At 38.5% G+C, this 12,843-nt stretch overlaps 1 protein-coding gene across 1 annotated transcript in view; it reads right to left on the bottom strand.

The window, feature by feature from the left end:
• The window catches only part of CFAP107 (cilia and flagella associated protein 107), a 98,414-nt gene that overhangs the window by 42,403 nt on the left and 43,168 nt on the right, over positions 1-12,843 (bottom strand). Inside the window, exon 3 of the mRNA XM_053690426.1 lies at positions 9,676-9,891. Coding sequence (XP_053546401.1) covers positions 9,676-9,756 — 81 coding nt within the window. The 5' untranslated portion in view covers positions 9,757-9,891. The remainder of the gene's footprint in view (positions 1-9,675; positions 9,892-12,843) is intronic.

The raw sequence follows: 12,843 nt of genomic DNA, 5'->3' as shown, positions 1-12,843 counted from the left end.
TAAATTAAACTTTCATTATTCAGATAGGACTTTTAATTTTAATTGACTTTCCAATTTACTTTTATCATCAAATTTGCTTTTTTCTCCTGGTATTCTTAGTTTAAACTAAACATAGGTAGGCTCATATGCTAATTTCTAAGCCTTTGAGGGCTGCCTCTTATCACATGCTTTTTAAATCTCTTTTCAACACAAAGAGACAGAAAGTACATGTGGGCTATATAGATAACACTGTGTTCAGGCACAGAAAGTTATTTAAGATCTAGCACAATACAATGCTAAATTTAAGACAATAGATAATACACAGTCACAGTCATGTGATCAGGGGGCTGGAAGAAGGTTCCTAGATACAAGGTAATCACAAAGGTAAAAAGTACATTAATATAACTGTGTTGGTTATGCAAAACTGGGGAATGAGTAATAAAGGGATTATCTATCTTTTAAAACAATAAATGATGCAAATTATATAATATAATTCAATTTGAAAGTTTTTTTAAATTGCAAGCTCTGACTGAATCTTGAAAATTTGGGTTTTATGCTGGTTACTGTTTTCCTCCTGTATCTGCAGCTCTCTATAAAGCCATTCTCTTATTTCAACTTGTTATAGAAGTCAGTTGGTAAAGCTCTGCATCTTTATACTGGGTTCCGCCATCTTGGTACGTGTGTATTGCTGCACCGTGTGACAGAAGCATTTTTTAGATCAGGAATGTGACAGATGCACCTTACACTTTGGGTTAGCTCATGCAATAGAAAGCAGAAGCTTTACATTTTAGCAGTAGTTTTACACAGTTTAAAAGTTACGTAACAAATATAAAAAAAGTAATCAGGGATAATGTAGAGCCATGCAGCCACTGCAATAACATTCAGCAATTGATTTGTACTATGCTTGCTAAACTGTACTGGCAAAAAGACAACAATGTCTCTGGTCTGTAAATGTGCACTGCTTCTGTTGCAGCTACAAGAATAAATAATCTCCAAAATGGCAGCACCCAGTGTAAGACGCAGAGCTTGACTAACCAGTACTTGTAAGGGTTTAAAATAAGAGAACAGCTTTTAAAAGAAAAAACAATAACATGGTTAGTAGTAACTATGCTATAGTAGTTGTACCCAGCAGTTTAATGTCCCTTTAAGAAGACTTGTTTACTAAAAAAATGGTAAATATAACACAATTTCAATGGATCTGTGACACATCTGTATGAATTAGAAGAAAAAAAAAACATGCATTGCAATATCTTTTTTGCTTCAGAGCAGGAAAACAAATGACAATATATAAAGGGCATTTATGTGCACTTTGCATGTAACTTAGTGGCACTGTACAAGCTTTAGGACAACCGTCATGTAGCACACACCAACGGGACAATGCCTTAGAATTACTCTATAGACTGCGCATTACAGGTGTTTTAGCTGTGTAATGGGATTTGGAGACCGAGGGACAAGAGGGGGGAAAAAGTATATATTTATTTTCTTTTACACACAGTTGAAGGAGAATGAGAGATGGAATGAGAAGTGCACTGAGGGATGGTAGTGAGGGAATGAGATGGTGATGATTGGGTGCAGAAGTGGCAAAGGGACTGAGAAGGAAAAGGAAATGAGAGGGACAGAGACAGAAAGAGAGTGAGAGACTTGAAGGAAAAAAAGCACACGAACAAACAGAACACAGCAAGAGACAGAGGCCTCTATTTAACAAAGTCTGGCGGACCTGATCCGACAGTGCGGATCAGGTCCCCAAGATCTCCCTGAATGCGGAGAGCAATACGCTCTCCGTATTCAGCATTGCACCAGCAGCTCACAAGAGCTGCTGGTGCAACGCCGCCCCCTGCAGACTCGCGGCCAATGGGCCGCCAGCAGGGAGGTATCAATCAACCCGATCGTACTCGATCGGGTTGATTTCAGGCTATGTCTGTCCGCCTGCTCAGAGCAGGTGCACAGGTTATGGAACAGCGGTCTTTAGACCGCTGATTCATGACTGCTGTTTCTGGCGAGTCTGAAGACTCGCCAGAAACACGGGCCATCAAGCTCCTTTCGGAGCTTGATAGATAGGCCCCAGAGAGAGGGTGAATCACAGGTACAAGAGCTCAGATCTCACATTATAAAAAAAAAGAAAAAAAGAAAAATATATGAAAGACCTGGGACATAAAAGCAGGTTGGAGGGGAGACAAGAACCGTCCACACGTAAAAGAATTTGCTGTAGGGCTTCCCAAAAAACTTACAAAGAAAAAAACAAACAAAATATAATGATAAAGACACTTTAAATTTAAAGAGACAGTCTACACCAAAATTGTTAATGTTTAAAAAAAGATAGATAATGTTTTTAATACCCATTCCCTAGCTTTGCACAACCAACATTGTTATATTTATATACTTTATAACATTTAAACCTCTAAATTTCTGCCTGTTTCTAAGTCACTACAGACAGCCTCTTATCACATGCTTTTTTATTTGCTTTTCACAACAGGGGACTGCTAGTTCATGTGGGCCATATAGATAACATTGCTCTCACGCCCGGGGAGTTCTTAAAGTGTCAGCACAACACAGCACTAATTTACTAAAATGTCAACAGATAATAAATAAAATCAGAGGGCTTTCAGAAGATGCTTAAATACAAGGTAACCACAGAGGTAAAAAGTACATTAATATAATAATGTTGGCTGTGCAAAACTGGGTAATGGATTATCTATCTTTTAACCCCTTAACGACCAAAGACGTGCAGGGTACGTCCTCAAAAAAAAGGCAGTTAACGCCTGAGGACGTACCCTGCACGTCCTCGGTGTGGAAAGCAGCTGGAAGCGATCCTGTTTGCTTCCAGCTGCTTTCCGGTTATTGCAGTGATGCCTCGATATGGAGGCATCCTGCAATAACCTTTTGAAGCCATCCGATGCAGAGAGAGCCACTCTGTGGCCCTCTCTGCACCGGAGATCGATGGCTTCCTTCGTTGGTGGGTGGGAGCAGGACCGGGAGGCGGGTGGCGGCCATCGATGGCCCTGGAGATGTGGAGGGGGGCGGATCGTGGGCGGGGATGCCCGGGGGCGCGCACGGGAGGGCGGGGGCAGGCGCGTGCACGGGGAGGGAGCTGGTGGGAACTGCTACACTACAGAAAAAGGTGTAAAAAAAAAAAGGTTAAAAAGGGGAATCTGTTAAAAAAAACAAAAAACGATTAGTGAGGTGGTGGAGGTTTGTCTGGGGGGGGGGGAAGCTACACTACAGAAAAAAAAAACTAAGAAAAAAAAGCCCTTTTTTGTGCAAACCCAAGATGGCCCCCAATAAGGCAGATGGGGAAGGTTACAGAGCTGTTTTGGGGGGGGGATCAGGGAGGTTGGAGGCTAAGGGGGGTCCTACACAGCAGAAGAATTTTTTTATTTTTTTTAAAAAAACCTAAACCCCCCAAAAAACTTTTATTTTAGTACTGGCAGACTTTCTGCCAGTACTTAAGATGGCGGGGACAATTGTGGGGTGGGGGAGGGAAGGGAGCTGTTTGGGAGGGATCAGGGGGTCTGATGTGTCAGGTTGGAGGCTGATCTCTACACTAAAGCTAAAATTAACCATGCAAGCTCCCTACAAACTTCCTAATTAACCCCTTCACTGCTAGCCATAATACACGTGTGATGTGCAGCAGCATTCCGCGGCCTTCTAATTACCAGAAAGCAACGCCAAAGTCATATATGTCTGCTATTTCTGAACAAAGGGGATCCCAGAGAAAAATTTACAACCATTTGTGCCATAATTGCACAAGCTGTTTGTAAATAATTTCAGTGAGAAACCTAAAATTGTGAAAAATTTAACTTTTTTTTTTAATTTGATCGCATTTGGTGGTGAAATGGTGGCATGAAATATACCAAAATGGGCCTAGATCAATACTTTGGGTTGTCTACTACACTACACTAAAGCTAAAATTAACCATACAAGCTCCCTAATTAACCCCTGCACTGCCTAGATTAATACTTGGGGTTGTCTACTACCCTACACTAAAGCTAAAATAACCCCAAAAAAGCGCCCTACATGCTCCGTAATTAACCCCTTCACTGCTGGACATAATACACGTGTGGTGCACAGTGGCATTTAGCAGCCTTCTAATTACCAAAAAGCAACGCCAAAGCCATATATGTCTGCTATTTCTGAACAAAGGGGATCCCAGAGAAGTATTTACAATAATTTATGCCATAATTGCACAAGCTGTTTGTAAATAATTTCAGTGAGAAACCGAACGTTTGTGAAAAAATTTGTGAAAAAGTGAACGATTTTTTGTATTTGATCGCATTTGGCGGTGAAATGGTGGCATGAAATATACCAAAATTGGCCTAGATCAATACTTTGGGATGTCTTCTAAAAAAATATATATACATGTCAATTGATATTCAGGGATTCCTGAAAGATATTAGTGTTCCAATGTAACTAGCGCTAATTTTGAAAAAAAGTAGTTTGGAAATAGCAAAGTGCTACTTGTATTTATGGACCTATAGCTTTCAAAAAAAGCAAAGAACATGTTAACATTGGGTATTTCTAAACTCAGGACAAAATTTAGAAACTATTTAGCATGTTTTTTTTTTGGTGGTTGTAGATGTGTAACAGATTTTGGGGGTCAAAGTTAAAAAAAGTGTGTTTTTTTCCATTTTTTCCTCATATTTTAAAAATTCTTTTATAGTAAATTATCAGATATGATGAAAATAATGGTATTTTTAGAAAGTTAATTTAATGGCGAGAAAAACGGTATATAATATGTGTGGGTGCAGTAAATGAGTAAGAGGGAAATTACAGCTAAACACAAACACCTCAAAAATGTAAAAATAGCCTTGGTCCCAAACGGACAGAAAATGGAAAAGTGCTGTGGTCATTAAGGGGTTAAAACAATAAAAATTATAGTGTAGACTGTCTCTTTAAGCATATGATTTAGGATACTCCTGTCAGCAAACTGAAAAGCATACAGGCCTAAGATTTTAAAAACACAATAAAAAAAAACAATAATGATTGAAGGTTAGATTTCCTGCAGCAGAACGTCAGAAAAAAACTGCCTATCCTAAAAGATTTTCTGATCAAGGGCGCGATCCGATATAGATCGTAGTTTGCGGCGCAAGCGAGGGAACCCGCGTCGCCCGCAGTTTCAGCTTGCAACTCGAGCTATCCCATATACGGCGCCGTCAGATGCTAACGTGCCGTAAGTCGGATAAACCAGCGATGTCCAGAAATCTGCGCAAGTACAAATTTCTGGCGTCGCCAGTGACTTACGGCACGTTAGAAACTGCCGGCGCCTACAAAACCTGACTAAAGTCTAAATCACCCGCACTGTCTAACACGCCTCCCTAACATAGCCCGACACGTCTAACACGCCTCCCTAACATAGCCCGACACGTCTAACCCTCTATCCGCTATCCCCCCTCACTATCCTAACAATAAAATATGTATTAACCCCTAAACCGCCGCTCCCGGAGCCCGCCGCTACCTTATAAAGTTATTAACCCCTAAACCGCTGCCAGCTATATTAAATCTATAACCCCATAAAGTGAGCCCCTAACAGCGCCACCATCTACCTTACCTACCCCCTAAAGTGAGCCCCTACTCCGCCGCTATCTATATTAAATTATTTAACCCCTAATCTAATCCCCCTACCCCGCCGCCATCTATATAAAATTATTTAACCCCTAAAATACTAAACTATCCCTACCACTAAACCTAAGTCTAACCCTACAAATAGCCCTGAAAAGGGCTTTTTGCGTGGCATTGCCCCAAAGTAACAGCTCTTTTGCCAGCCCTTAAAAGGGCTTTTTGCGGGGCATGCCCCAAAGAATTCAGCTCTTTTGCCATCCCTTAAAAGGGCTTTTGGCGGGGCTTTGTCACAAAGTAAACTGCTCTTTTGCCTACAATCTACATCCCCCTACACCGCGGCCACCTATAATAAATGTATTAACCCCTAATCTAATCCCCCTACACCGCCGCCAGCTATATTAACTATATTAACCCTAATTATATTAGGGTTAATATAGTTAATATAGTTATTATATTATATATATTAACTATATTAACCCTAATTATATTAGGGTTAATATAGTTAATATCGTTATTATATTATATATATATATTAAGTATAATAACCCTATCTAACTCTAACATCCTAACTAAACTCTTATTAAAATAAATCCAATATTAATATTATTAATTAAAATATTCCTATTTAAATCTAAATACTTACCTATAAAATAAACCCTAAGATAGCTCCAATATAATTAATAATTACACTGTAGCTATGTTAGGGTTTATATTTATTTTACAGGTAAATTGTTAATTATTTTAACTAGGTATAATAGCTATTAAATAGTTATGAACTATTTAATAGCTACCTAGTTAAAATAATTACCCAATTACCTGTAAAATAAATACTAACCTAAGTTACAAATACACCTACACTATCAATAAATTAAATAAACTACAAATATCTATCTAAAAATACAATTAAATAAACTAAACTAAATTACAAAAAACAAACAAACACTAAATTACAAAAAATAAAAAAAAGATTACAAGATTTTTAAGATAATTACACATATTCTAAGCCCCCTAATAAAATAATAAACTTCCAAAATAAAAAAAATTCCCTACCCTATTCTAAATTAAAAATAGTTCAAAGCTCTTTTACCTTACCAGCCCTTAAAAGGGCCTTTTGTGGGGGCATGCCCCAAAGAAAACTGCTCTTTTGCCTGAAAAAAAAACACAATACCACCCCCCAACATTACAACCCACCACCCACCTACCCCTAATCTAACCCAAACCCCCCTTAAATAAACCTAACACTACCCCCCTGAAGATCTCCCTACCTTGTATTATTCACCCCGCCGGGCAGAACTCTTCATCCGATCCGGGCGATGTCCAATCAAGCAGCAAAGAAGAATTCTTTATCCCGGCGATGTTTTTCTCCAAGCGGCAGCAAAGTCTTCATCCATCCGCCAGCATCTTCTATCAAGCGGCATCTTGAATCTTCTCTCCACCGACGCGGAGCATCCATCCCGGCTGACAACTGAACGACGAATGAGGTACCTTTAAATGACGTCATCCAAGATGGCGTCCGTCGAATTCCGATTGGCTGATAGGATTCTATCAGCCAATCGGAATTAAGGTAGAAAAATCTGATTGGCTGATTGAATCTTCTTTGCCGCTTGATTGGACATCGCCCGGATCGGATGAAGAGTTCTGCCCGGCGGGGTGAATACAAGGTAGGGAGATCTTCAGGGGGATAGTGTTAGGTTTATTTAAAGGGGGTTTGGGTTAGATTAGGGGTATGTGGGTGGTGGGTTGTAATGTTGGGGGTGGTATTGTGTTTTTTTTTCAGGCAAAAGAGCAGTTTTCTTTGGGGCATGCCCCCACAAAAGGCCCTTTTAAGGGCTGGTAAGGTAAAAGAGCTTTGAACTATTTTTAATTTAGAATAGGGTAGGGAATTTTTTTTATTTTGGGGGTTTATTATTTTATTAGGGGGCTTAGAATAGGTGTAATTAGCTTAAAAATCTTGTAATCTTTTTTTTATTTTTTGTAATTTAGTGTTTGTTTTTGTAATTTAGTTTAGTTTATTTAATAGTATTTTTAGATAGATATTTGTAGTTTATTTAATTTATTGATAGTGTAGGTGTATTTGTAACTTAGGTTAGTATTTATTTTACAGGTAATTGGGTAATTATTTTAACTAGGTAGCTATTAAATAGTTCATAACTATTTAATAGCTATTATACCTAGTTAAAATAATAAACAATTTACCTGTAAAATAAATATAAACCCTAACATAGCTACAGTGTAATTATTAATTATATTGGAGCTACCTTAGGGTTTATTTTATAGGTAAGTATTTAGATTTAAATAGGAATATTTTAATTAATAATATTAATATTAGATTTATTTTAATAAGAGTTTAGTTAGGATGTTAGAGTTAGATAGGGTTATTATACTTAATATATATATAATATAATAACGATATTAACTATATTAACCCTAATATAATTAGGGTTAATATAGTTAATATATATAATATAATAACTATATTAACTATATTAACCCTAATATAATTAGGGTTAATATCGTTAATATAGCTGGCGGCGGTGTAGGGGGATTAGATTAGGGGTTAATACATTTATTATAGGTGGCCGCGGTGTAGGGGGATGTAGATTGTAGGCAAAAGAGCAGTTTACTTTGTGACAAAGCCCCGCCAAAAGCCCTTTTAAGGGCTGGCAAAAGAGCTGAATTCTTTGGGGCATGCCCCGCAAAAAGCCCTTTTAAGGGCTGGCAAAAGAACTGTTACTTTGGGGCAATGCCACGCAAAAGGCCCTTTTAAGGGCTGGTAATAGAGATAATTATTTTAGGGGGATTAGATTAGGGGTTAATAATATTAATATAGCTGGCGGCGGTGTAAGGGGTCAGATTAGGGGATAGATAAGGTAGATGGCGGCGGTTTAAGGGGCTCACAGTAGGGGGTTAGTTTATGTAGATGGCGGCGGTTTAGGGGTTAAATATTTTATTAGGGATTGCGGCGGGGGATCGCGGTTGACAGGTAGATAGACATTGCGCATGCGTTAGGTGTTAGGTTTTATTTAGCAGATCGCGGTTGACAGATAGATAGACATTGCGCATGCGTTAGGTGTTAGGTTTTATTTAGCAGATCGCGGTTGACAGTTAGATAGACATTGCGCATGCGTTAGGTGTTAGGTTTATTTAGCAGCTAGTTTAGAGAGTTACGGGGCTCCAATAGTCAGCGTAAGGCTTCTTACGGCTGCTTTTTGTGGCGAGGTGAAAATGGAGTAAGATTTCTCTATTTTCGGCACGTAAGTCCTTACGCTGTATATTGGATACCAACAAACTGCGCGGGTTTGGTATACCTGCCTATGGCCCAAAAAACTACGGGCGACGGCAGAAATATACGCGCGTAACTTCTAGGTTACGCCGTATATAGGATACCAAACCCGCCCAAATATTGGCGTCGCCAGCTTTTGCGGGCGACGATTTTTATCGGATCGACCCCCAAGGGTTATGTAGCTGACTGCATGGTTAGATCCTGATGCATAAAACACCACTTCTTTGATAATCGTATATAAAAATGGTGATCAGATATGGAAGATAGCTGCAGTATATCTGCAAAATGTTATGTTTTATTATATATACAGTTACATCACCCTTTACCCAAACTGCTTGGTTTGGATTTCAGAAAAGTTTAGATTTTGGAATATTTGTATGTTTGCATCTGTAAGATGGGACAGCCTGGAAGGGGGTGGGACCAAGTGTAAACAACAATATCTTATGTCATTTAGGCAGTTTTTAGTCATATACAGCTTATACATGCAGCCTAGTAAAAGGCAGTTTTATATCATTTTTATTACTATTGTACTATGTATAGTACCATTAGAAATATAGTCCAGGACTGTAATCGGAAAGGTTTTAAATAAATATAGTCTTTAATTTGCATTGTAGAACATAAAAACAAGCCAAGGAAGCTGGCAGATAATATAGTGACTTATTTGTGGGGAAAAACAAAAAAATATTGAAAAAGTCTACATTTTTAAAACAAATCTGGATTTTAGAATTCAAATGTTTATGACTTTGTACCTGCCGTATAATTATTTGCATGGCATGTGTTATATAACAATTATTATAGACACACTGCTATCTGTTAGTAAATATTAAAACAAGTTAAATGTCCCTTTTGACTCTTACCTTCTTTCTTTCTTCCACCCAATTTCCAATTAAAACTTTGTTGGAGTATCGTTGCTGTATTTTCCATTCTGAGGAAGCCATATTGTGGTCACACGGTTAGATGTTCATTTAATGTTCTTTTAGTGACATAGGAATCTGGTGTTTGCTTCCACATGCAAATTGTTACTATTGGAAGATCACATTTCACTGTTCTCATTGTGGAAGTCAGAATGTTTACTGTTGTTATGGAAACAAGGCACAGAATTGTTAACTATTCACAGCCTTAGATTCCACAGTTTAAACAAAAAGGAGCTACAGTAAGTACTTGCTTGTACTGTTTATATAAAAGGTACAAATATATACATTTGCTTTCAAAGACATTCTCCTAATCCTTTTTGCTGTAGGAACACTCTTAAAATAGAAATCAAATTTAAAAAAAACAATATTAAAGGGATATGAATCCCAAACATTTTATTTTTTGACTCAGAGCATAAAGATTTAAAAAAGTTTTCAATTTACTTCTATTACCATGTTGTTCTTTGTTGAAGAGCAACCTAGGTAGGAGTCTGGAGCAATACAGGAAATAGTGCTGCCATCTAGTTCTCTTGTAAGTGGATAACATTCTTGCAAAACTATATAGTGCTCCAGACAGATGCACACTCCATACATCCCTGCTTTTCAATGAAAGATACCAAGAGGATTAAGAAAATTTGATAATAGAAGTAAGTTGGAAAGAGGTTTAACCCCTTCGATTCCGGGAATTTCAGAGAAAAACTTGCCCAAAATATTAAAGATTTTTTAGTATTTGTGCTATCACTCCATTTAAACAGAAACAGAAATAGAGCGGAAAAAATAAAAAATAAATATATATATATATATATATATATATAAATAACAACCCAAGTTGTTCTAGGCCCATTTTAGTATATTTAATTCCACTGTTGCAATGCAATCATATTAAAAACATTGTTAATTTTTTCACAAACTTTGGGTTTCTCACTGAAATTAGTTGCACATAATTACTGCAGTCGGTTGTAAAAAGTTATCCTTTTTGTTCAGAAATAGCAGACATGCAATTAGTTTTTGGAAATTAGAAGGCTGTGTGCAACTGCACACCACACTCCTGAAATTTCCCGGCATTGAAGGGTTTAATTAGTTAGCTGGTAATGGTAATAGTATTTCTCCAACATTGGTGTGTCCGGTCCACGGCGTAATCCATAACTTGTGGGAATATTCTCTTCCCCAACAGGAAATGGCAAAGAGCACAGCAAAAGCTGTCCATATAGCCCCTCCCAGGCTCCGCCCCCCAGTCATTCTCTTTGCCGCTCTGAACAAGTAGCATCTCCACGGAGATGGTGAAGAGTATGTGGTGTTTAGTTGTAGTTTTTTATTCTTCTATCAAGAGTTTGTTATTTTAAAATAGTGCTGGTATGTACTATTTACTCTGAAACAGAAAGAGATGAAGAGTTCTGTTTAAAGGAGGAGTATGATTTTAGCAGCAGTAACTAAAATCAATTGCTGTTCCCACGCAGGACTGTTGAGCTGAGAGAACTTCAGTTGGGGGGAACAGTTTGCAGACTTTTCTGCTCAAGGTATGACTAGCCATTTTTCTAACAAGACTGTGTAATGCTGGAAGGCTGTCATTTTCCCCTCATGGGGATCGGTAAGCCATTTTCTTAGACTTAGAAAGAATAAAGGGCTTATTATGGGCTATTAACTGGTGGACACTCTTAAGGGCTAAATCGATTGTTTATTAAGTTATTTTTGAAAGTTTGAAGCAATTTTCACACTTTTATTGTTTGGGGAACGTTTTTATCGCCAGGCACTAATTTAGACACATTCCCAGTCAGGAAGGGCCTTTCACTATAGTAGGCAGAGCCTCATTTTCGCGCCATTATTGCGCAGTTACTTTTGAGTACAGTGCATGCAGCTGCATGTGTGAGGGTCTGGTATCCACTGAAAACATTTCTAGAAGGCTTGAATTGGTATCGTATACCCCCCTGGGATTGGTGAAGTCGCAACAAAGGCTGTGGCTGGGACTGTAGTGGGGTTAAAATTACAAACGGCTCCGGTTTCCACATTTTAAGGGTTAAGATTGGATAATTCCTTCATAGTTTTTCACATATTCAGTAATAAAGTGTGCCCTGTTTAACATTTAAAGAGACAGTAACGTTTTTGTTTTAAAACGTTTTTTGTGCTTTATTAACCAGTTTAATCCTGTTTAACATGTCTGTACCTTCAGATAGATCATGTTCTGTATGTATGGAGGCCAAGGTGGTCCCCCCTTCAAATGTATGTGATAATTGTGCCATAGCGTCCAAACAAAGTAAGGACAGTACTGTCACATTTAATAAGGTTGCCCAGGATGATTCCTCAGATGAAGGAAGTAAACATAGTTCTGCATCCTCTCCTTCTGTGTCTATACCAGTTAAGCCCACGCAGGCGTCCCCTAGTACTTCTAGCACGCCAATGCTTATTACTATGCAACAATTGACGGCAGTAATGGATAACTCCATAGCTAATATGTTATCCAAAATGCCAGGATTTCAGAGAAAGCGCGATTGCTCAGTTTTAAACACTGTAGAGCAGGAGGACGCTGATGATAATTTATCTGTCATACCCTCACACCAGTCTGAAGTGGCAGTGAGGGAGGATTTGTCAGATGGAGAAATTTCTGATACAGGAAGAATTTCTCAGCAGGCAGAACCTGATGTTGTGACATTTAAATTTAAATTAGAGCATCTCCGCGCATTACTTAAGGAGGTGCTACCTACTCTGGATGATTGTGACAATCTGGTCATCCCAGAAAAATTGTGCAAGATGGACAAGTTCCTAGAGGTCCCGGTGCACCCTGATGCCTTTCCAATACCTAAAAGGGTGGCGGACATAGTGAATAAGGAGTGGGAGAAACCAGGCATACCCTTTGTCCCTCCTCCTATATTTAAGAAATTGTTCCCCATGGTCGACCCCAGGAAGGACACATGGCAAACAGTCCCTAAGGTCGAGGGGGTGGTTTCTACTCTAGCCAAACGCACGACCATTCCCATTGAGGACAATTGTGCTTTTAAAGATCCTATGGATAAAAAATTGGAGGGTTTGCTTAAAAAGATTTTTGTACAGCAAGGATACCTCCTTCAACCTATTTCGTGCATTATTCCTGTCACTACAGCGGCATGGTTCTGGTTCGAG

This window comes from Bombina bombina, chromosome 8, assembly GCF_027579735.1.
Source record: "Bombina bombina isolate aBomBom1 chromosome 8, aBomBom1.pri, whole genome shotgun sequence".
NCBI classification, from domain to species: domain Eukaryota; kingdom Metazoa; phylum Chordata; class Amphibia; order Anura; family Bombinatoridae; genus Bombina; species Bombina bombina.
Note: the sequence above shows the minus strand (reverse complement) of the source record. Positions and strands in the feature narration are given on the sequence as shown.